The sequence below is a fragment of the Malurus melanocephalus genome, unplaced genomic scaffold (genome assembly GCF_030028575.1).
Source record: "Malurus melanocephalus ecotype Western Australia unplaced genomic scaffold, MMel_1.1 scaffold_51, whole genome shotgun sequence".
Classification (NCBI taxonomy): Eukaryota; Metazoa; Chordata; class Aves; order Passeriformes; family Maluridae; genus Malurus; species Malurus melanocephalus.
The window spans coordinates 2,519,114-2,545,178 of NW_026623283.1; the positions used below are offsets into that span (position 1 = coordinate 2,519,114).

At 37.4% G+C, this 26,065-nt stretch overlaps 1 protein-coding gene across 2 annotated transcripts; it reads left to right on the forward strand.

Annotated features, from left to right (window-relative positions):
* Positions 1-15: 15 nt before the first annotated feature.
* Positions 16-26,065, forward strand: KDM1B (lysine demethylase 1B). Of its 2 annotated transcripts, none has more exons than XM_057365363.1 (22): positions 16-98; positions 283-349; positions 2,839-2,941; positions 3,841-3,965; positions 5,825-5,914; positions 6,698-6,809; positions 7,514-7,630; positions 8,626-8,664; positions 9,803-10,007; positions 11,114-11,298; positions 12,125-12,301; positions 13,204-13,278; positions 13,856-13,993; positions 15,462-15,633; positions 16,474-16,601; positions 18,050-18,181; positions 18,563-18,637; positions 19,486-19,602; positions 20,420-20,545; positions 21,962-22,084; positions 24,006-24,158; positions 24,739-26,065. In XM_057365363.1, the coding sequence occupies exons 3-22, from the start codon at positions 2,852-2,854 to the stop codon at positions 24,820-24,822; spliced, it is 2,463 nt and encodes an 820-aa protein (XP_057221346.1). In that variant the 5' UTR covers positions 16-98; positions 283-349; positions 2,839-2,851; the 3' UTR covers positions 24,823-26,065. The 2 variants fall into 2 exon arrangements, with proteins under 2 accessions (XP_057221346.1, XP_057221345.1); XM_057365362.1 differs by having other exon boundaries at positions 25-98; positions 280-349.

A 26,065-nucleotide genomic window follows, 5' to 3' on the forward strand; every position in this document is an offset into this window, starting at 1 on the left:
ACGCACCGCGGAGAGCGGAAGCGGCGGCAGGAGGAGGCGGGCTGAGGGTGCACGGCACCGGGAGGAGGAGGAGGATGGCGGCGGGGATGGCGGCGGCGGTGAGTGACTCTCTCCCTCAGCTGCAGCGCCCACCGCAGGGTCGCCTGGCCCCTCCCCGGGGCGTCGGGGCAGGTGCCAGCGCTGCCCCGTCCTCACCTACCCGCTTCTCTCTTCTTTCCCCCTTCTCTCTCTCTCCTTCCCTTCCTTCCTTCCCCCTTCTCCACCCTTTTTCTCCCGCAGCAGCTCTAGCAGGAGGCGGCGCGGACACGCGTGAATGTGGTCTCCGGCCCCCGAGTGCCCCGTCTCCGAGGTGAGTGCCAGGCGCCGGCCACAGCGCCTGTCCCGCCGCTTCCCGGCATCGCCGGGACCGCCCCCGCCGGGCTGCGGGGCAGCTCRGTCCCGGGGACACCTCTGCCCCAGGGGCTGCCCCTCGGGACCCCGCCCGTCGCCAGCTGTCACAGCCGCGGCCGGCGGGGCTGGGCGCCGCCGCTTTACTCAGGCTGAGTTTTAGAGGTTTGTGCACTCCCCGTGTTAATCAGGCTGCTCTCCCTTCCACTCCGACTCTGACAGTGTGTGTCAGTGTGGTTTCTTTCCTTTTTATATTTTTTTTTTCCTTTCCCAAAGACAAACTTGCTGCCAACTGTGCAGGTAAACCCCACAAAGCTTTCCAAWATAGGCCACGCTTTACAGATGGATGAAACATTATCGAATGTGACAGCGCATTATGCATCTCTCTCTTTTTAAAGGGCTTATTTTCTCAGCCAGTAAGATATCTACAGGATAGCATGCGAAGTCATGTAAAGCTTAGTAGAGTAAGCCATGTTTGCTTGTTCTCTAAAAATTTGTGGGTTGTTGGRGGCTGTTTTTGGTTTGGAGGGAAAGTGGGGACAAAGCGACATACAGCTGATCTCTTTTTCTCTCTTTCTCCCCACCTCCCTCTTACACCTCCCATAGTGCTTACAGCAAAACTATGTCTGTGATTCTGTACAACTGACCTCTGCCTTTCAAAATGGGAGGCCTCTCTGAATCTGRAATATTTTTTACCAAATTTTTTGAGGATTAATAACTGACATTTCTTCTATCCCCGTATATGGAACAACAAGGCTACATGTTCTTTTACCTTCTTGGATAAAAGGGCCCCATGGCAGCAGCAGACTGTGATCACCTGATGGTTCACCAAAATGAGTCACCTGGTGCCTTGCTCAGCACTCAGCACCTCTTGCTTAGTTGGCCACCGACTGTAAGGACCATGATATGTCGGAATGATTATTTACTGTCAAAAGCTAAGGTGATACAGAGAGCTACTGTTGTGCCACTGATCCATAAGGAAAGCTTTAGGCAGAAAAGYCACCATTTTCTGGGGCATTATGCAGCAGTTTAGGGAAATCTCATGTAAATGAAACTGGTTGGTTTTCTTTTCTCTACTCTTCAATTTCATTCACCCCTATACAGTAGTAAGTTAGAGTGAAGTGATGCTAACTTTTTTTTTAAATTTTTTTAGGTAGTAGAGATTGACTTAATTTTTTCCTACATCTAGCTAGTTGTAATTGGAGGGGATACGTGCAAGAAACAAAGTTTAATTTTGTATTGGGATGCTTGAACAAATTTTTCACTTACGAGTATATCTTCACGTGGCTTCCTCTCTCAAATAATTTCCTCTGTCTTGAGAGAAGAAGCACCAGTTTGCTTGACTTGAATCAGCTTAATATGAAATTTTGTAAGAACTCCCCCCTCTCCTCCGGTTACCTTTACCTTTAGCAAAATTTCTGAACGAAGATACTGTTGCCATGTCCATCACTGGCAGCTCGAATAAGGAATTTGCAGCCTGAAATGGGGAGATTTGAGAAGTCTCATATAAATATATATATACATATAAAACCTCCCAAAAACATAATTACAAACTGATCCCTATTGGAACAAGATAACATTCATGATGCAGTGCTATAGTACAAGGGGTTTATTTCCATTTGTTTTCTGCATGTGGTAGAGCACTCTTAGATTTACTTCTTCTAGGCTCTCTTTATTTGTGCTTTTCCCCCTGTGAAAAGAATGCCTTTGATAATACCATTTTAAATATGCTTTCATATTTCTGCATCATACTTTCTCACACTCAATGTTTTCCAATTTACACGTTTAACCGTGGTTCATTCTGTGCTCCTACCAATGCAAAGACAGCTACAGAGCGCTCTTATGTGTAAATCTTATGTCTTATAGAATACTTAACAAGAAACTTTAAAATATTCCAATCACTTATAGCTGCATTATAACAGCAGGCTAGACTTCGAATTTGGATGTATTTTCATAGGAGGGTGGGCAGGTCTTGGAGCTGCCTGTTATCTGGTGTTAAGCATCTCTTCAGTACACTGTTTGGAAAAGTGCTTTACAGTGCAAATCTCTTGCTGCCAATAAATCAGTAGTTRGAAGGATGAGTGTTACTCCAAGTGGTATTTGAATGCTTGTGTCAGCATTTAGCTGATGTCTGTTCACTTTGCCAACCCAAATTCCAGTCCAGGTCTTCAYGTAATGCAAATCAGATTATTGAAATCCAGGATATGCTGATCTGGAACAGCCTGCCGAGATGTACTCAGGGATCTAATCTTAACTATGAATTTAGTTTAAAATAGTAGTATTGTTCCTTTCCCAWAAGGTCTCATTCCCATTTTCCTTCAAAATTAACAGTCAAGCTGAACAGATTCTTACCTAGGTAACTCTGTCAAAAGTAGTATTGTGAGTGGCTGTGATTAGCTCTACAAAGTCGAGCAATTTAAATTAATTAACTATTGTCTACTTTTTTTTCAGATCTAACAATACAATGTCAAYGGGAAGGTTACGAGCAAAAAAAAAGGCATGTTCTTCAGATCAGTCTCCAGACAACCTTCCTGTGAGGAGTTCTGGAAGACAGGTATTTATAATAATGTAAAAACACGTGGGTTTGTATGTTTTATATTCTGTTGACATTTGTAAAGAAAGTGGGCTTCATTGTGGGTATGTTAGGTCTTAGAGTACTTATCCACAGAGAGGGAGAATGAGTTAATTCTGTGAATAAGGAGGTCAAGTGTCTCATTTTGCRAACAATATTCAGAAAAGATAAAAACCTATAATTATTTAATGTGTTAAAAATGCAATCACACATTTCTATACAGTCAGACAAAGTGGTCTGTCTATCTAGACAGMGGCATAGAACAACATAATACAAAATACCTTTGAAGCCTAGAAGAAACATTTGGTATACASTTTTGTATCCAAAAATATGCCCTAAGCCTACCCTAATATTTTATTTGAGGCACAGATTGCCACTAATTAATATCTGTAAGTATACAAAGAGGAGATTTTCTGAAGGAGAAACAGAATGAATGTATGAGGCCTGACTTTTTAACACATGGTGGACTGTAAGCTTTGCTTATAATTTCTTCAGTGGCATCAATTAGACTAAGGCAAGACATTTTTAGATTTAAATGATATTTCCAATCTTACTGTGGGTTTGGTGCTTTTGGTGGATTTTTTTTTTTTGTTGGTGGTTTGTTTTTTGTGGGGTGGCATTTTTGGGGTTTTTTTTTTGTTTGTTTGTTTTTGTTTTTCTTTGTGTGTGTGTGGGCTTTTGTGGTTTTTTTTTAGTAGAAAAAACTGACCTAATTTGACAGCTGTTTCATGCCGCAGCTATTTCACAATGGCTACAAAGATTTTCATTAGGATCATTTTAACTATGGGATGCCAGTCACAAGCTGGAAAACTGTCTGAATGCCACTTTATAGAAAATGCATTTGTGTTATGTATGGTCAGATCCCAGCTATTCTTTATTAGGTGAAGAAGAAAGCRGCTGAAGCAGCAGATGATGATGATGAAGCGTCAGAGAAGAAATATAGAAAGTGTGAAAAAGCTGGATGTACTGCAACATGTCCCGTTTGCTTTGCCAGTGCAGCTGAAAGGTTTGTTACTTTTTATTTGCTTTTTCATGCATTTTCTAAATCTGCAGCTGAAGTTTAGGATTTTAACTATATTCTGAAAAATTCCTTAATTTCTATATGTAGAGGGAGAAATGAAAGATACTACAAATAGGAGTCTTAAGATGCTGGGAAAATGTCACAAGTTTTTCCTGTAGTGGAAAACTTTCTCCTGTGGAAGTTGCTAATTCAGATGCAGAATATCGTTGTGATGTGCTTTATGTCATTAATGGTGTCCTCTGGAACATGCTTTGCTTCTSTGAAAGTGAGAGCATATTAGCATAATCTGAAAAAGCTAAACTTGCTTTCAAGATGGAAAGCAAAATCGTTATTTATTGTAGAAAGGCTTTAYTATACTTTCATTGGAATGCTTTGCAGTCTGAGGTGAGATTATAGGTGAATTAATCACCTATAGATTATAGGAGAAATTTATATATAAATTTCAATTACATATTGAAATTTTAGGTCTTAGGAGACAGTCATAGTCATCTGAACTCCTTGTTCTTGTACACTTTCTGTACACTTTGACAAGTGCTTTTGCACTCTGACCCTGGTGGTTTCCAATGCATGATACTGGCAAGGTATATCTGTAACAGGCAACATGTTAGACCTCRTTATGAAGCAGGCATACTGCAGTTATTTCGCACTCCTCCCTCCCTGATAATTGAGAAAAACTTCCCTTCTTTATAGCATTGAAAAGTAAATAAAAGTAATTAGGTGCTTCATTTAGTTATATCCACGGATTGTTCTTTGGTGGCAGGAAGTCAGTGTATTCTGGATGTTGTCATARGGAAACCAAGTGTTTTGGCAGTTGCCTGAGAGACTTGTCCAGGAAGTGAGCACCTGTGAGATCAGTATTGGTAATATTACAGTTTTTATTCAGGAAACGATGCATACTGCTTACTCATATTTTTGAATTGTTATTTTAATATTTTGATTTTCACCTTTCCCAGCCCCCAAGTACACATTTTTGTCTTTATTTTTTGAGTCGAGCTTATTTCATGGCTATTACATCACTGCTTTTTACCTTGTGCATTCATCTTGAACAATTTCAACAAGTTTGAGAATTTTCTAAGTGAAGAATGATTACTTTTTGTGATGAATATAATCTGTGTAATGAATATTTATTTTTGAGAGTAATAAAGAACAACTGCCCAGAGTGTGTAGCTGCTTCCTTAGAGTTTTGTCTCACTGGGTTAAAATCATAAGTTTTTCTTGAGAAAAAAATCGGCAACATCTGTTTTGTGTTCAGATTTGCCTTTATAGTTTTGTCAGTTGTTCTGGGGACAGAACATTGTAATGACTTACAAATCAAGTGATCACACGTACAGGAAAAATGCTAATTTATATTATCCCTCCCAACCCTGCATTAACATTAGAACAAAATGGAACAAAARAAAGGAACTGTAAGATCTTGTGGAGAGAGGCTTTCTTATCTTACAGGTTTGCAAAACAACTTAATGTGTCACAGCACATATTCACTGTTTAATGTTCAGGAAATGCCTGCTTAAAGGGTGCTAAAGACAGGCTCAGTTGACCATTGTTAGAGGGAGGCTGCTGGAAGCCAATCCAACTGTAAAACTTCACATTGTGTACACTTTGGCTCCTTTGCATCTGGTGTTGCTTAGTTTGGAAACTGAAAATATTTGAGACAATTGAAATGACCTTATTGTTATTTGTATGGCTGTAGTGCCTTGTGTAAGTCATCCTTTGTGAATGTGACATAAAGCCCTGGCTTGTTCTGAATATTTTATTCACATTCTAGAATGTGCTGCTGTCAATAGAAAGATTTTTTTTTCCCCTAAATGTATTGTAAAGCTATTTCTATGTCTCTTGCATTACAGATGTGCTAAAAACGGGTATACATCTAGATGGTATCATCTGTCCTGTGGGGAACACTTCTGCAATGAATGTTTTGACCACTACTACCGAAGGTAGATTTACCAATTAAGGCTGTGTCCTTTCAGAGCTTGCTAAAATTYGGCGGCTGTTACAACTGTTGAACCATCGTGTACATACATGTATAACAAAGACTTGCCCTCTGTGCTKGCTTTGGTCAGATGGAGGCTTAGACGTTGATGCTAAAACTGCAGTGTTGTATGGTCTAGTCAACTAAAACAGAGCAGCAYGAACTGCTGGTTGGTTTAGGCAGGCTTGTTTGTGTGTGCAATTGTTCTGAGGCTTTTGTCTTTTTTGAGAACAATGTCAAAGAATCTTAAATTATAAGAACAATTATGAGTGAATGTGTTTTCCTTATAAAATAAATTCACTTGACACTGTGTGACTGGGAGACCTTGCCTCTCTAAAGTGGTACTGTAAAAAGCAGTTAAAAATCAGTAAGGAGATTTAACTCTTGCGGTTCAGTGACCATGAAGACTCTTGTCAGGCTGACAGAGTGCTTTCAGCTCCAAGCTCCTTCTCATTTCAGCGGGAATTACATCCAGCTCTACCAAGACATTTGTGTGCTTATATGCTCAGCAGTACCCATCACTCAGTCCAGTGTGCTCCATAAGCAAAAGTACATAATGGTCAGGATGCAATTTATTGCTATCATATGAACCATGACTCTTTCCTTTTAACACCAAAAATATGGTACCCTCTACAGACTTACTTCTCTGTCCTTATAGAAGATGTTTCATTTTAGAATAACTGCTATTGCTTGAAAAGAACTAGATATTCAATTTTCTGACTGCTTGTTGTTTCCTCTTTCTTCTTAGCCATAAAGATGGTTATGAGAAATACACTGCCTGGAAAAGGATTTGGACAAGTAATGGTAAAAGCGAGCCCAGTCCAAAAGCCTTTATGGCTGATCAACAGCTTCCTTACTGGGTAAGGTGAAAGGTGATTTATGTAATAGGAATGTGATGTTCTGATGTGCTTCTGATATTCTTCTGTTCAAGCAGCAGGTCAGCTGAGTTTTTGTGGGTTTTTTTCCTAGTATTAGAGGACTGTGGAAAGCTCAAGATAAAAATTCAGATCAGCTCCTCCACTATTGGAGACTTTCTCCACACCTACAGAGACCAACCTTCTGTTACTTTTCTGTGAAGTAACAGCTGTGTGATGTTCAGGTAGAATGAGACCTGAAGGGAAAGTAAGAGCATGGAAGACTTTGAAATCAGATTTTGTAGTTCCCTGGTAAAGAGAGCAGAAGAAAAATGGGAGTGGAAGGAAGTTTGGTGGTAGGGGTGTTTTGTTCGAGTATTTTTTTTTTTCTTTAAGTGGTGAAGGATGTGTTTTTGATGTAATGCTTGCAAAGTCCACTGAAGACCATAGTAATGGGGCAAGTAATGGGGCATTGAGTTAATTTTGGCCTTAGATTCTGTGCAGAAATTAAGTTTTGCAGGAGATGGGTACAAGATTTCTGTAGATCAAACACTCCTTATGACCTGATGATTACACAAGAACATATCTAACAATTATATTTTACAGCCTTCTTGTGTCTCACTTCTTTCTAATTGGTTATTTAAGTTGCATTAATCTTATCTGTAATCAGACAGCAACAACTAAAAACATGTTTGTTTTTCGACTTCTAGGTGCAGTGCACAAAACCAGAGTGTGGTAAATGGCGACAGCTGACTAAGGAAATCCAGCTGACACCACAAATAGCAAAAACCTACAGATGTGGTATGAAACTGAACAATTCCACCAAGGTACCAYACAACAGTTTTGCTCATATTGAAGCTTAACAAGTTGGTATTTCTTGTTTGCAGAAATTAATTTCTTCTTGTTTGCTGCTCAGTGTCTCTAATGGCAAAATGGTAGTCTGATGGCCTGGAGAGCTGTGCAGTGACATGTCTACGTGCTGCTTGGACTTTTTGTTTTTTGACAGGAAATGTCAAGAAAGAAGTATCTGAAATATCTTTGCACAGGCAGTTGTAAAACCCTTTAGCTGTGGGAAGGCTATCAGCATGTACAAAATACACATATACCAAAATGCTCATTTCAGTTTTGTTTGGCCTTTCTTTGTTGTTGAGGAAAGCATTTGAAAAGCTCAATGAACTTTTCTTAATTGCTATCAAGTCTGTCATGGAGCTTTACATGAAAAGTTTCAGCTTTGGCATGCAGATAGCATCTTAATTTGAAAGAGTCCTTAAACTGCCATTGAATCTATAAATCTATCATATCTAATAATATGARAAAACATATCATATCTAATAATATGAAAAAACATAACATGAAAATGGTGATCATGTGAAAACCTGAAGGGTCAGCATTTAATTTTGAAACTGTGATAAAGATAATCTTAAAGAAACGCTCTTTTATAGTCTAGACTGGGAGAGTCACTCTGGAAAAATGTGGGGTATTTCCAAAGTTTTTCTGTAAAATTCTGTATTTTTTTCTTAATTTGTTTGTTTCAGTGTTCCACCCCATTTTATGGAACAGAATGTATATTTTAATGTCTGATCAGTAGAAACTAACTTAACAAATCAGAATAATTTTCTAGAGTGTTTTTGCTGGTGTGTTGTGTTTTTAACCTACACATTTCTCTACTTTTTTTTTTTAAACAATCATTCTACTACAGAAGGCTAACAATAAGCACTTTTTTTTAAATTTAGAGAATTATGCCATAGAAAATATTTGCTTTATATTTAATTTTTTCCATACAGCTTAAGAATAGCTCTCATACCATTCCCTTTTCTTGCAGACTGAGGGCTCAGACCAGTGTTCCATGCCTGAGGACTTGGTGAGTAGTGCTGTTCCTCCCCATTTGTCCTAGAATATGAAATTCTATTCTATTTCTATATGAAATGTCCTAGAATATTAAAGCATTGCATATTTGTTTTCTTTTTTACTTTGGTTCTTTGGCCACTTATGTCAGTATTTATGCATTTTGCTCAGGAATCTGTCAAACACCATTTACAACAGAGCCTGGGCCTTTTACTTTCTCATCTTTTTTCCACTTTTCCCATACCATACCAAATAGCTTTCAAGTGGTTCATGGTGTCCTTGATTCATAGCCTGTGACTCAAAGTTTACTCCTCGTTCTCATTTTTGATCAGGCAAAATAGTATTCAGTTGCCAGTTTTCAAGCAAAATTCCCCGTCTTAAGATTTCCTTGTCTTTCAAATGGTTTCTATCTGTAATCAAGCTAGTCTCCTTTTTTGAAGACTGCAAAAGAACACTTAAGCATGTCTTCTCCCTCCCTTCCCTCATAATGCAAAACATGCACACAATATATATGTTGGTGTTTCAAGAGGTTTGTGATCATGTCACCCTGCATTTCATATTTCATATAACCTTATGTTCAGTAAGCTGACATTCACAAGTGCGCCTGAGGTGCTTCTATCACAGGGAACATGTTCAAGCTTCTTGCTGACTCTTGTAGAAGTTTTGTGGCTTTGTTTCGCTTATGCATGTTTGACTTRTAAATTAAGGCTAATTCATTAGTACTTCTTAGAGTTCTAGAAGGTCTTTGACGGGGATAGCAGAATCTATATTAAATTGATCTGTTAGTGTAGACTTTTCTAAGTTCAGATTTCTGGATGAATAAGTGACTGAATGTTTTACAAAGGGTCTGATAAGGCACAGATGTGTTGTTAYGGCATGTCTCATTTGTTTACTTTCCATGCGGTGTGGAGTTTGTGAAGTTTTAGCACCATGTCTGAGGAAGAGATCAATACTACAGATTTTCTGTGTCAGGCTGAGGAAATGGAAAGAGGGAGAGAAAATGTCTTTATGACTTGCAATTCTGAGATTGGTACTTTTAGTTCTTTTTGGTCTCAGTTTTGGAGGGAGGGGGGAAATTGGTTCATTTTCCAAGGTTTTTAAAGTACTGACGTGTTCTCTTCTCCCCACTTTCCTTCACTTCTCCGCTTGGCCAGAGAGTGGCTGAAGTTTCAGACCATTGGTGGTACTCCATGCTCATACTCCCTCCTTTGCTGAAAGACAGTGTGGCAGCTCCCTTTCTAGCTGCATATTATCCAGACTGCGTGGGCATGAGTCCATCCTGTACCAGCACTAATCGGTTACCTGGTGAATCCAACCTTGTGAAGTTAGAGCACTTAAAGAGCGTGCCTAATGTGACTGGTAAGGGCCATCTGCAGGGCTCTGTTGCTTAAATAGGTGTGATAAATTTTGTCTTATAATTGAGTTTATAAGGCACATAATTCTCCTGATACAGAACACTGGTTTTGTTCTCAGCACTAATTCACACTCTCTGTGTGACTGCCTCTGTAGTTTGATGCCATTTGCTTCTTTGAAGGATAAAGCGAATACATTTCTTATGGCTTTTCTTTAGGGAGTAAGCACAGACTKCAGAGGCTTTCTGTGTACCACTGTCATTTGTGTATAGAAACCAGAAATTACCACGTGGGTACCTAAAGACTGTTTGCATTCTTAAGGARAGAAGATTTATAAAAAAAGCCCAGGATTCTGCTAGTTGTGATATCGTGTATCTTTGGGGTTTTGAAGGAAAGAATTTGATTTCTTAAGGCACTCAGATTCTGGTTAGGGGTTAGGGTTGGGTTAGGGTTGTTTTTGTTTTTTTTTGCTAGTGACAGCCTGGGAGAGCAGATCTGCAGAATAGGTCAGGTATAGAGAAGGGTAATTCCGGATTGTCATGTTCATGTCAGAGAGTGCTTTGAGGAAATTTCAGCTTCGGTGTTGTCTTAGCAGGCTTTGTTCTCCTTACGTGCTGAAAACAGATCTGTTCACGTGTTCAACAGATGTTTATCTGCTTAACAGAAAACTCCATTACATAGAGCTACCAGTACTGAACATGGAAGATGAGTTATGACCCACTCTGGGCAGTATGGGGAGTTGGAAAAGAAAGGAGTTAAGAGTACTATCTGAGTCTGTACAGTGATGCAAGTCCTCAGACTTGAATTTAGATCCTACTCCTTGTTGGACTCCTCATGGCATTGGAGTGCCATGAAACATTACTGTTTCTTTGATAAAACTTCAGCTCTGACAGGTGCAAGGTGTACCCATCAGGCAGCAGGACAATAATTAATGCACAGCCTAGAGAACAGGAGAGAGGTGAGCAGAATAAATGGAATCATTCTGGAGGTGCCTACAGGCTGGAAAGCTTCCTTACTTGTTATCTGAATGAGGTCAATGGATTGTTTTGGAGGGAAAAGGATGTGATGAAGATATGGTGGGGTATGACTAATTCCTGGTGTGTCTTTATTCAGTTGCAGGYATGAACAAGTATTTCCAGCCTTTTTACCAGCCCAATGAATGTGGGAAAGCACTTTGTGTAAGGCCAGATGTCATGGAACTGGATGAGCTCTATGAGTTCCCAGAATATTCACGAGACCCTACCATGTACCTGGCAYTGAGAAACTTGATTTTGGCTTTGTGGTACACAAACTGCAAGGTAAGAGATGCTGATAGTTAATTTGTTTATTTAAAAATAATAGCAGCTTTTCTGGGATGTGGGCTCACTTGTTAGATGTCTCCTTATGCACCAGAAAAATTGCTCCCATGTTTTTTAAAATCCATTCTAAGATTGACTGGGTTTTTGGGGGGTTTGTTGGGGTTGAAAGTTTTTTTTTTTTTTGGTTTGTGTATAGGAGCTTCTTCTGCAGTAAAAATCAAAAGTTTTTAAATTCTTAAAACTTTACAGTGCCTGCCCCACTATTAACTTTTTAAAGGGATGCTTGAACACGTCTAAACAGTGTTTTGTGGGCACTTTATGATTTTTTATTTTTTTAACCTCATTGTTCGAAAGGGAAGTGATTGYCTTTTTACTTAGGCTAACCCTATGGCACTGCCTTTGATACTGCTGAAGTTTCACATACYGAAGCTTTCTGATGAGTGGATGTCTGCATTTATGTGAAGGTTTTGGATATKAATCTATTTTCCCCTTGGAATGCCATTGTGAGCATTATCACCATGTAGATTCATTTTGTAAATTGGAATCCATGTCAATACCATTCCTGTACTAATGGAGCACACCATGAAGTTTGTGAAACTCTCTTGCAGATTCATTTGGTTTTATGCCATGCTAATCTTGCTTAATAAATTTTTACTTTCCTGTGTAAAGCTGGCTAACAAGAAATTTCCACAAAAATTCTTTCAAAATGCTCTCAGAAGGCTGAGTGATAATTTTTCACCATTTGGTTTAGAGTTCAAATATGATAAACATATGAAAAAATGGAATATTAGAAAATCAACAATTTCTATTTCTTTCCTCTTTGCAGGAGGCTCTTACCCCTCAAAAATGTATCCATCATATCATTGTTCGGGGGCTTGTGCGGATTCGCTGTGTACAGGAAATGGAGAGGATCCTGTATTTTATGACAAGGAAAGGGCTAATTAATACAGGGATTTTGTCAGTCAGTCCTGACCAGTACCTTCTTCCTAAGGAATACCACAATGTAAGTTGTAATAACCCTACATTATTAGTGCTATAAAACTGCATGGTGCAAACAGTAATTTTTTTGTTTCTGTTTTGCTCATTTACATAAATTGATGGAATGATAGGTAAAATTACATCTGAAAGCTAACCTGTGGCAAGTTTTTCACATTGTTCTCATATGCCTTCAATGGGTATGGAAACTACATACATTGGATTCCTTCCAAAAAAGTTCTTTTTCCCCTAAAGTCTATGGAATTAATTCCCATGGATTTGTGCTTCCCATGAGCTGTTCAGATGGATGGGAACTGTGTGAAAAATATACAGATTCTGTGGCTCACTTCTGTAATACACCTCTGCTTCATAGGTGAGGAAACTGCTATTCCATGTTGGTTTGCAAGAACTATGATTAAAAGGGAACATGTTTATGACTAGCAAKTTGTTAGATAGCACCCAAAACTTATTAAATAAATATATTCTGTAACAGAATAATTCCTAGAAATCATAATTCATGTTTGGAAAGTGTATTTGTAAATGTTTTTCATCTAAGAAATAGTTTTTACTGGTCAACCCAGTCTATGATTGAAATCATTACAAAGTTAAGCATGTTTCTTGTCTGATAATTTCAGTTAGTTTCCTAYTTTTGTTACTGATAACTTCAGCTCTTTCTGTTAAAAGAAATGGAGGCATCTTCTTTTGAAGTCCTTAAAAACTTTAACTATTTTTAAGGCTACCACTGATCTTTTTTCTATATTAAATGCACTGTCATCTTGAAAAGTTATCACAGATTACTTTAGAGGACAAGAGGGCCTAGTCTTCTGAAACCTACAGACATGTTTTCCTTTACCTAAAGACAAATGAGTGAAATGACAATTTCTGTTTTATTTCTAACTATTTTTATTTAAATATTTTAATATTTTTTAGAAATCAGTCATTATTGTTGGTGCTGGTGCAGCAGGATTAGCAGCAGCCCGACAATTGCACAACTTTGGAATTAAGGTAAGAAGCTTTAAAGTACATTACTTTAAAAAATCAGACTTTCTCTGCTTTGAAAAGTGTTGTTCATCAAAAAGAAAAAGCCTACATTTTTGTTACAAACATGTAATAGGGCATCCTATTAATTTGTAAAATTTKGGGTTTTACTGAGTAAACCTGCTCCTTAAAACCAGCATTTATTTGTATCTAAAATTAAACAAAGCTTGCTGCATGTATTTTGTACAGACACTGCATGCAAATCATTGTGTTTAATAGCCTGTAGCATGCCTTAAACTCCGATTTTGAGATTTCTTGAATAAGTCTTCAGCTTTTTTGAAAAGAAGGCTTATTTTTGTTAGGGTTGTTTCTAAAGTAACAGTTATATTTGTACATGTATATCCCAAAGTGTAACCTTTCTAAGATGATTTAAAAGCATAAATTAACTACAAATGATCCAGAAAGGAAGTTAAAGTGTTAAGATTGTTATTGCTGGATTGCTCAGGGATTTTTTTATGTTTTGTTTTCTCCTTTGCTCTGTAGTTGAACAGATATGTTTATTAGAATTAAATCTTACCATTTACTAAGCTGCATTTTGCCACAGATCATTGTCTTAGAAGCGAAAGACAGAATTGGTGGCCGAGTGTGGGACGATAAGACATTCTCAGGGGTCACTGTTGGAAGAGGTGCACAGATCGTCAACGGATGTGTCAACAACCCAATGGCACTAATGTGTGAGCAAGTGGGTTCCTGCAGTGGTCATGATTATCACTAGTGAAAAGCTGTTGTTAAAGCCAGGCTCAGGTGGCTGGGTAAGGGTGGGAGTCCTTTTCTTGTGACATGATTAAAATCCTGTTCTGCATTGTAAGTAAACTCCATGTTGCTATTATACCTTTGATAACAGYTGGGAACAGAGAAGGGCTGTAGAATAGTTTCAGGCACGTTATGTAAAGGAAAACAAGGTGACTGGGGCTTCAGAACCAGAAGAAACTCCTTTTTTCCTCTTTTCTAGAGATAGTAACATAAAGGTCTCCAGCAGACTTCCTCAGGGCTGAGAAAGGGCTTTACTGTGGGAGGCTGTTTCTGTGATGGATTTGCCTTTGCTGCCTCTTGATATTTCTWGTTAAATTCCGCACAAGTAAAGATTAACATGTCTAACAACTAAATTGGTATCGATGCAAACATGCTGCGGTTCAATATCTTTAAAAAATGTTATTACTTGCTGGTTTGATTTAGGTTTTTTTGAGGCAGGAGTCTGAATTTCTCCAAGTGGAACCTGACTATGGATTTTGCTCAGAGACACATGCAAATCCAGCYCCTGTCATTTTAATTGTTTAGTGCCCTATAGTACCATGAAGAAATTCTAGGTTTTTGAAAAAGTAATGTTTTATTTATGAGATGGAGAACAATGGCTTCTGGATATACTTCAGATAGTCATCCTTTGTGGCCATTTAATGTTATTTTTCATTGAAAGTACAACTGAATCTTAAAATCTGCAGTGGTGACCAATAGCCTAGAGAGATGTGAGGATATGTGAAAAACATTGGAGCATGCCCTAAGTAAAAAGGCCCTAGGAAGAAATTCGCTCTATATTTRTGCTATTTTCTCTGAATTGACTCTGTAGAACACAAAGCCATTTTTATTTGAATTTAGTGCTGTTGCATTTTCAATGCAGGTTGGACAAGGAAAGCAAGGGACTAGGTTTATTTCAAAATAATTTCTTTCTTTGCTTGATTGTTAATAACATTGGTGGTAACTGGCAAGCAATATCTTGTCAATTACTGAATTCAGGGAACTGTTTGGGCCTCAGACACCAGAAAGGTGTAGAAAATAACTGATTTTAATTGTGACTTAGAAAATAAACTRAGGTAGAAATAAAGGAGACTGGTTCATCCTGTTTCATTATCTGACTACATTTCTGTACTAGCCCTTGCCTGATAGAAAAGTTGCAGAGGAGGTTTCTGTGACTCCCCAATAAAGGAAAGRRTGGAGAAGTGGRRRAAAMCCCTATCTGTGGGCAGAAGGACAGACAGAAGGACTGTTGGTATTCCAGTTTGAAGAGACCAAAAGTTAATCTGAGTGAAGTTGTCAATGTTTTTGAAATGTATCACTTAATCTGAGGCATTCACTCTACATTAAGTAACTTTGAGCAGGCTGGGTGCTGCAGTTTTTCTATACTTAAAAAAGTAATAAAATTTCTTTTTCTTAAGCTTGGCATTAAAATGCACAAACTAGGGGAGAAATGTGACTTGCTCCAGGAAGGTGGAAGGATAACAGATCCCACTATAGATAAACGTATGGACTTTCATTTCAATGCCATCCTAGACGTCGTCTCTGAGTGGAGAAAAGATAAAACCCAACATCAAGATGTCCCTCTTGGAGGTAAGTGAGAGATGTATTGCAAAGTGAAGATGTTGGCTGTGTTCACAAAKTTCTATATTAAATCGGCTCTTACATCAGATATTTTTAAAATGTATGGCTGTCCATCTGACCTTAAATCCAGTGAGATTATCCAATAGGATTATAAGATATATTTCTGATATTGTATCTTGTTTTCAGAAGGTAGCTTTTTCAGTATAACTAGTGTCACTAGCAGTCCAAAAGAGTTGCTTTTGGCTGAAGCAGGCCAAGCTAGCCCTAGCTCTTATACTTTCTGACTAATCTGCCTAAAAAAGAGCCTGATCAATGCCTTCTGCTGGCAAGAATAGTCTTATCTCCATTGGCAACGCCTCCCACCACACTTACAGCTTGTAAACTCAACAGCAAAAAATAAACTTGCACAGGAATGTCTGCCTCCCAAATCCCTTCAGCAAGGATTCTGTAAGACAGAATTAGCAACTCCTGTGTTCTTCAATGAATTCTAGATCAAATTTCTCAATCCCTTTGATTCTGTAAAAGTTAATCAGGATTTATTTGCAAGGTTTCTCCATTATCTTAAAATGTATTTTACCTCAAATATCTYCAGCTGTATATTGATGATAGCTAAACAGTTAATTTCTCTCCTGTCTCRCTCAGAAACTTCTGAGTAAACAACAAAGTTGTCCTCTATCACTAGAAAGATCTTGTGGTTTTGAGGTTTTTCTTCTCTGAGAAGAAAAACATCCTGGTACAAATTAGCAAATAAGCTTGAAAATCTTGTGATCCAGTGAATAGCATGTTGAAATGCACTAGGACTTCCAACAAATTGTGATATATTTTTATTTAAAACATGTTCTTTTACAGAAAAAATACAAGAGATCTATAAAGCCTTTATTCAGGAGTCTGGTATCCAGTTCAGTGAACTGGAAGAAAAAGTACTACAGTTCCATCTCAGTAATTTGGAATATGCCTGTGGCAGCAATCTCTCTCAGGTGAGTTTTGACAGTGTGTTCTGAAGTGAGGATGGAAGATAGGGTTGGAAGTAACGTTGAGAAATCACCTGATCCATTCTATGGCCCTAGAGGAAGAATCAGCTGTCCTGACTATTCCTACACCCCTTGACCTGTTCTTTGAAAGCACTGAGACTCCAGCACTGCCTTTTTTTAATCTGATGGGAGTTCCTGATGTGCTTCCAGTGAGGTGCTCTTTAAGTAGTTGAGAGTAGATGGTTAGTAGACAGTAGGGCATTTTGCTGAGGTGCTGGGTGATATGATTCACATGAGAGTTACTCCTCCTCAGATGATGAGTGTGACTTCTGCTTCTCAGTTCTGTATTTAAAAGCAGAGGTATTTCTCTACCCTGCTATGTATCTCGAGAATAAATGCATTTAAGCATCTGAAGTGTTCCAGTTGCCTGATGGTGAGCCCCAGTTCCCACTCCCAGTTACTCTCTTGGCTACACAATACTTGGCTGCCTTCAYGACCTCAGTTTTAACCAAGCAGCTTCAGGAAATATCAAAGTATCATTATTGTTTGTGGTGCATGATTTACTCAGTCCTATTGCTACATTTAAARACATTTAGTGTCACTGTTACTATGGCAGTGGGACAGCTGACTGATATATGCAGATGCACAAATCTGAACTGAGAAGTGCGCAAGAACATTACAGAAATCTGCAAGACAGTGCTGTACCAGTCACTGGAAAACACTGTGATAGGTCAAGTTTTCATATTCCATGAGCACTCGGGGGAAATAGAAAAGATCAGAATTCTATCTTCATTTTAGAAATTAAAATATATGGAGCATAATGCAACTGCAGTGATAGGAATTGACTTCTAAATACCAGTTTGAGAATTTTCTCTGAAAAATGGTAATTGCTTAGTGAAAATGCCACTGTTTTACTAATGATAAGGTTGCAGGGGCTGGAGGAGAAGGTCAATAAAAGTTAACATGGAAGAACCTCCAAAGTGACAGAAAAATTCCATTGAGGGTTGGTTGCTTTTCTTTTAAAAATTTTATTTTCCCCTTGGGAAATAAAGTATTTCCTTTTTCATATGAAGTCCTAAGTCTTTGCTAGATATGGACAACTGAAATAAATACACTGCAATTCACCTGGATTTTTGTACTACTTTCCTTGTTTACTCTATCCGGCAAAAATATAAATTCCCTGCTAGTGACCAACCTATGTTATGACTTTCCTTAAGCCAGAAATTATTATTATCTTTTATTATTATGTCTTTTTCTTTCTATTATTATTATTTACCTATTAGCAATAGGTAAATAAGCATTTTGATTTTGTCAGCATTGCTATAAATTCTGGTGATACACTTTTTTTTTTCCAGTTGCAAAGGGTACTAGGGTGGCTTCTTCTAAACTGTGGAACTTTTCATAGTGCCCATGACCCTCACCAACAGAAATAGCCAGTTATGTTCTGTCCACAGGTATCTGCACGTTCATGGGACCACAATGAATTTTTTGCCCAGTTTGCTGGAGATCACACTCTTCTAACTGTGGGATATTCAACTGTGATTGATAAGTTGGCAGAAGGGCTGGACATCCGGCTGAATTTCCCAGTGAGTCTGGAAAACATTGATTCTAAGTGCCTGTCTTGGATTGCTTTGAAACACCCAGTCATATATTTGTATTCTTTGGGACAGGCAGATCTGTGCCTGTGATTGTTTCAATTTGTCTTTACAAAAACCCAAGAGGACAATTTCAGCATTGGTGAAATTCTCTTTAAGGACTATCAGTACTTACATATTATTATATGATGATCTTATATGTTGGAATAATGAGGACTTTTTSAGCCTATTTTCTGTCTTTCAGGATTTCTCTGGAAATTTGTGTTCTGCATTTTCTAGTTTGCAGACTGGTGTTATATTAGCTATTCTTGGTGGACTTTGCATTGCATATGTACATTTTGTTGTATAATCTTTCAATTTGTCTTTCAATAGGTACAGAGTATTGACTATTCTGGTGAAGAAGTGCAGGTCACTACTGCAGATGGAACAGTGTGGACAACCAAGAAGGTATCAAGTATGCTTCAAGACTTTAGAGAACATATAGTACATGTCCTTTTGGTCTTTATTTTCCTCTCAGAAGACTATTTAGTCCAATTTCTCCCCATTCAAAGGAGAATACTCATACATTTTAGTGGCTTGTATTTGGGTGTCTTAGAGCCTAATTTTTGGTGAGCATGCTTGAGGTTTGATTATGAGTTGATTTGAAGAACTAAGGACTATAAGGGGTAGTATGAAAAATGTGAAGCAAATCGATTTATATCTGGTCTTTGAAGTGACATTTGTCTGCTTCCAGTCCTAGATCAGCTTTATGCCATTTAGCAAGTGTATCTGCCTTGTTAAAATTTCCAGGATTTGGCAACCCTATTTCTCAGTCTCCCTTGTTCCCTGTATCCCCACCTTCTTTGTGCTGAATAATTGAGCTTTCAGTAATTTTAAAAATGGTACATAAACTTGATAAAGATTGGATTGATATCMACAATGTTACTGAACATATTTAAAAAAAAAAGGGATCTCTGAAGGCATTAAAACCAAACCACTGACCATGTCTCTCTCCTTTCAAAAAGACAGTTTTGTTAATCTGGGAGCCATTGACTGTCATTTACAGGAAGTATTAGTAGCATGGTTAGCCACTGTGATACAAGCAATTCAACAGACTATGACTTAAAACCAGTGAACTGTGTAAGGCATGTATTTGCCATTAATGGAAACTAAAACCAGACACTAATATAGAAATGTCTGATGTGTTATTATGCTGTTTCCTGCAAGAATAATCCAAAATAGCCAGGAGGATTCTCTGAGGCTTAAGTGCAATATTCAGGTTTTGCGAYTGTTGTGATTGTAGCTATTTCTTTCAGGTATTAGTGACTGTACCACTGGCCCTTCTTCAGAAAAATGCAATTCAGTTTAATCCTCCACTGTCAGAAAAAAAAATTAAAGCCATTAACAGTTTGGGAGCAGGAGTCATTGAGAAAGTAAGTGATTTCATAGTCTTGGATTTTGTTTTCATAGAAATATTGGCTGTTTTGTCCCTGTTGCTTTTGCAGTATATTTCTCAGGATTTATGATGCATTTTGTTTTACTTGTAGACAGTAGCCCAGGAGAGCAAAATATTATCAGGGACGACATGTACTTGTTTCTTAGATTTCCCAACTTAATAGTGTTTTTAAAGAATCTGTTTGCAGATTAATTTCATGGCTTAAACATTTTGTGCTTAATTTTGAGCAAGCCTTCATTATGGTCTTGGATCTTTCAGAATTCCAATAATGTGTTTATTTCAGGTAATTTTAACCTAGTAAATTCATAAGCTATTTGTGAAGAATACTGAAAGTTGTGTATTTGAGCAGTGTAAAATGTCCTACCCTTTCCCAATACAAAAACCTCTCCTGAAAAGCTCCTGAGTAAGATGTGTGTCTTATAACGGAACAGTAACGAAGTAATGCCAGAAACAGGATTTTAACAATGTTGAAATTTAAAAACAAAATTATGAAACTATAATACAGGATGGAGACCGCTTAAATTCTACACTAGGTTTGCAAAACAATCTGCTGAATTTCTTGAGTATTTTACACAATGACTTCCATTGTGGATTTGATATTTTGTGCATTTGCAATTTATGAGATTAGCGTTTTTTTTTCTTTGCCTGTCCTCCTTGGAGGACAAGCCCATATATTCTCTGTTGAACTCATAGAAAGAACTGTGTGCCAGCAGGAGAAAGTACTAGAAGAATGTATCCTGTTATGAGTTTTGTGGTATGAAATGCTTAAATTAATTTTCTCTATCTCTCTCTAGATTGCCTTGCAGTTTCCGTATAGATTTTGGGACAGTAAAATTCAAGGAGCAGATTTTTTTGGTCACGTTCCACCCAATTCCAGCCAACGTGGGCTCTTTAGTGTCTTCTATGACATGGATCCAGAGGTATGATATGCCAGYTGTATTTTCCCCCCCATTCAGTTTGGAATCTAGGTGCAGTAATTACTGAACAACAAAATTTTTCTTCCCCCCACATCTGCAGCTATTAAAAGCAGTGGAAGTTGTGTTGTTTATCAAGAAAAAACTGATCAATATTTTGTTGTAATAAATGGGAATGTTTTCCATTGTTTGGATACTGAATAATACACAAGCAAGTATGTACTCTAACTCTACTAAAAACAAAGCTGTAATAATACCTTACTATAGACCTAACTAATGTGGGAAGAAGGCTACTAGTCACTTCCAGTTTAGGACTTCTGTTCCCTTATTAAATCAGCTAAAAATTTTGTTAAAAAGATCATGCTGACTTATTAATACTGGCTTGCAGTAGTCTGAAAAGTAATGTGAAATAGCAGAAGACTAACACCAAGTTCTGAGACCTGTAAGGTCAGTCTCAAACTCATGAATTTCAAAGCAAATTCAAACTGTGGACTGACATCATGTTTCTCTTCCCTGCCAGTTCCAAGCAGACACATTACACATTTATATTATGCCTTTTCATACTTTTACAACAACTGCTCCTTACTACTTGACCGCAATTAAAAGGCATTTTGTAACCTGATGTCCTACTCCAACAGGAAACCATCCTGTGAAGTTTGTGCTCTATTACTACCTGATTTGTACCTATATACAACTTTGTTTAAATGAGTTCTCTCCAGTACTCTTAAGCTCATGCTACAAGAGGTTGAGTGTGCTGGTGCTGTCCAGAGATCCTACGTTCTTAGTTTGCTTGATAGTTATTCTCTGCTAGTTATCGAATTTACTAACAGAAAAATTATGGCCTTGTATAAGCAAGAGAGGCAGAGTTCTTTCAAAGCACTGAGGACCTGTGTGCTCTTCCCTACTCACCACCTCCAAAACTTCTGCATGGTAGCAGATGTCTTGAAGTGGAAGGAAATACCAGTAGATGTGACCTTTCATTTCTTGGCCCAAAATCTGCTGGTAAGAAGCTAGTATTGGTCTAATCAAAACCATATCTAACTAATATTTAAATAGAATCTCTTTGTCACCACCTTTTGAAAATGGAGTACAGCTGAGGTGAAAGTTTGGCACAGAACTGAAGCTTAAGAGGGTGCACAAAGAATAGCACTTTTGATTTTTTTTGTATAGCCTTTAAGTAGGTAGATAGGAAGTTTTCAGTAAATTCAGCAAGTTTTAAAAGGGACTGACTGTAACAGATCTGTGAACAAGACATCAGCAGATGTAGTAATTTGGGCATAAATACTGTAGAATATGCACCCTTCATTTTAAGGAATCAAACCCACTTTTCTCTAGAACTATAGTTGCTTTGCTGCTGAAAATGTCTTTGCRATACCAATTAAAAGAGACTTAACAAAATACTTAATAAGGTCTTGGTTTTAGGGCAAAGAAAGCATTTTAATGTCAGTGGTCACTGGAGATGCTGTGACAACCATTAAGAATTTAGATGATCAACAAGTACTGCAACAGTGTATGACTGTACTCCGAGAGCTGTTTAAGGAGCAGGTAAGAGAAACCTTTTTATTAAGAGATGAATRTAATTGACACCAGAATAAAGCTTTCAAATGTATACTTCATCATGTATAGGCATTGAAAACTATTTTTCTTTTCTTGTCAGTTTCAGGGAATAGGTTTTCTTTAAGACATACTAACATCACACCTTTTAGTCTCTTGTGTGAAAAATCCATATGATATATAGAAATATCTTAGATCTCTTTGAATGACAGTAGTAATTAACTGAAAAACAGAAATGAACTATCATCCTTTAAAGTGCTTTTAAAAAGCAAAATTAAAATCAGTACTTCAGGCAGGTAACAAAACATACTTATTACTTAGTTGTCACATTTTTTTCTGCTCATCACCAATTCTAATACATAATAAGATCCTTRATCTAGATGAATTTGATTGATTTCTGCCTCACTCCCTCCCAAGGCAACTGAAATTGCAATACATCCAATCCAATCCAATCCATTTCTCTTCTACAAACAACCCTTTCAGCTGTCTTGGTATGGAAGTACAGGCAAAATGATCTCGCAAGGGCCCTATATCCTGATTGTAAAAAAGGACACTAGATAAAAATTTCTACCTTTTTTTCTTTTCCCCAGATCATCATTGGGATAAAAACTAATACAAAAATCAGAGGAATCTGGGGCAAGTAGAACACTATCGCTTAGCAATGTTATTTACATTCTACCCCAGAGACACTAATGCCTCATTTAATTTACTTAGACCAGTTAGATCCCCAGGAATGATTGTGTTAATAATGTTCAGAGATGATCTCTTAAGTTTTACTGATGGTTCATGGGATTAATGATTTTGGAAGAACTTAAGTATCTGAAAACTCAATTATTCTTAGAAATATACTTTTGATAGTGGCTTTATTGTTACTAGGACCACATGCAGTGGAAGTTTACATACCTGTATTTTGATCTCATGAAAATGTAGCAGATGGGTCTTTGGTTTCAGTGCCACTCTGGTCCACAAGAGTGATTTTCATGGCTGTCTCCATGCTTTACAGCAGTTGTGAATTTCAGTCACCGGAGAACAATGCAGCGGGATTTTTTAAAAAAGATAGGTTCTGGGGTGTACCAGAGCTACTTCTGGGGCCTTCATGCCACTTTTGTCATACTTGGCTGGTCATGATCACTTGAGCTTTAGTCCCTCATGTACTGCCTGAATGGAAGCAGTCTATTTGTTGACACCAGACATTGTGTAAGAGCAACCACAGCTGCTTCTGTTTACTTGCCATGAGCTCCTCCAGAGTAAGACACAGCTGTAGTTGACTAAGCCTTCATACAAGTGTTACTGAGGCTCTTTTTGGTAGAATTCTCTGGAATTTGCACACTGCAATGTGACAAAGAATACAGAGTATTATTGTCATGGCTCAGCCAGACTTTGACTTCCTGGTTTTTGTTTTCTCCCTGAACCTAGTTTTCAAGATAGCTCATTTTCTGATCTTAGATAAGTAATCCTATTTTTCCTTTGGAATAAAATTATCTCCAAAATGAAAACTGAATTTTGAGATTTAGCAAGCATTATGCCTAACCAAGACAAAAATTGCTTACATTATACATACAAACATTTTGAACAATATCAGTACTTTATTTGTTTACAAGGGTAGGTATGTATGTGTTTTACGGGAAATTTTTCTTTCTCATGTGTTACTTCTAGGTGTATTACAATATGCATATTTGTTACATTCAGAATAGTGCAGCTGTGATGTTTCAGGCATCAGGCAAGTCTACCAAACAAAATTATCTTTGTGGTTATTACTATAATAAAAAAATAGGAATTTAATTYCAGAATGCAATCTAGTCTGTATTTTGATAATTCTATATACTCTTAAGGATTACAAGAACTGTTTGAGAAAATCTGTGCAATTCTGAACTTCTCTTTGCAGTGTTTAACTTCTATTTTGATTATGCAGGAGGTTCCTGACCCAGTGAAGTTTTTTGTTACTCGATGGAGCAATGACCCTTGGCTGCAGATGGCATATAGTTTTGTGAAAACAGGGGGTAGTGGTGAAGCTTACGATATTATAGCTGAAGACATACAAGGAAAAGTTTTTTTTGCTGGTGAGGTAAGTGTCTTTGTTGAATAAAGTAACTGGGAGCAGTTCCTTTGGAAGATTGTCTTCTGTTAACCAACACCATTAACCTAGAGGGAGTATATAAATATTCTGTTACATAAATATGCAAATGATTCTTGACACAGAACCCTCTCTCTTCATATTATTACTGGTCATGGGAAGTCTCCCAACCATTTCAGGTCAGGAGTAAAATGCATTTTTAGTCAAATTGTCTTTCTCTTACTCCACTTGTGGGTAACATAATGAACATAACTCCATGGTGGTGTTATATGCATTCTGTCCTGGAGCAGAACTTAACCTGCCCCACTAAAGTGCAGGTAGCAGAACACACTGCTACTTTTGTAGCTGACCTTGCTTGCAAATTTTTTGAAGTTGCTAAAAATCTTGGGTGTTTCCTTTGATGTCTAAGGAATTTTCAATGACTTTTAAAAATGTAGGTATATGCTTAAGGAAAACAAAACTGATTTTATAAACTATAACTCTGTAGTTTAAAATTTGTGTAGTTTAAAAGTAAAAATTAGTTACAGTTTTAGAAACAACTGACTTTTTTCCTTTTTTTTTTTAAATACAGGCCACAAATAGGCACTTTCCTCAGACGGTTACAGGAGCTTACTTGAGTGGGGTTCGAGAAGCAAGCAAAATAGCAGCATTTTAAGTACCGAAATTTTGTGTTTATAGATATATTTTTAATTGATTTCTGTGGGTAAAACTATCTTCAAGTTTCCTATTGCTGCCTTTTTCCTACATGGTACTTGAATAGTATATGGTACCTGAAGATAAAATCTTCATCTTCCTTTTCCTTTTTCTCTCCCACCCCATTTTTAAGCCCTGATGATCCATACTGTTGGGGGCTTTTTTCCAGCTATTACTAGCAGGAGTGACATTGGAACCACTGGCCACAGCTTAACTAAGAGAACTTTTGACAAAAGTCCTCTTCTGTATGGCTCGTCACGCTATTTTGAACCTTCATTTCAGAAGGTCAGATTAAAACAAAACTAAGTTAACATACAGCATTAAAAATGCTGGCAGTTAATAATGACATGGGAATCTTCCACTAATTGTGCTTCTCAGGTTGATTATGCTCATAGGAGTTCAAACTGACTTCCAAGAGCCCAAATAGCCTAGAAAAATTCTAGGATTAATATAGGAAGGAACTCAACTATCACTTTTCCCACTTGGAATCAATAACCTTTTCTATAATATTTTTTCATATTCTTAGCTTCCATTAAGTGAGCTTTGGGATATGAAGTTTGTTCCTTTAAATAWGAGAGCTGGAACAGTTTACAGTGCAATCATGGAAAGGTTATTGTAGCTAATCAAAACTTGAAAAATTAACTTTTACATTACTTTAAAAAACATTGAAATATTATGTCTCCTACTTACTCAGAGAAATTCTTGTTACAATATTAGGCTAAAAGTTTAGATTTGCTCATTGCTTCTGAGAAAGATCCTGTAGAAACAGGACATCTTGAAAATACTATATTGCTATGATTGTTCTGAAAACAAGATTCAGATTTATTTGGGTTGAGTAGAGGAAGTATCTACTGATATGATTGTACCATGGGAGTTGCAGGACTCTAAGTTCCTAATTGCTCATTCAACATTTATATTAAAAAACAAGTGAAGATGAATGAGGAAAAATATTAACACTCTTATGAAGGGCTGAAACAAGGTGGTTTGCACTTTGACTTGAAGGGTTTTTTTTCTTTTATTATAAAGTATTATTAAAATCAACTTGAGAGAGTAATTCAGTAAGGGCTAGACATCTATCTTATAGCTTTTCCATGGGACAGGGACAAAAGTATTTTTCAACAGAAATAAAAGAGAGATGCAACTGGGATATCTGCTGTAATACTGTTCAACTATATTGGTATTAATAAAAAAAAAAAAAAATAAAA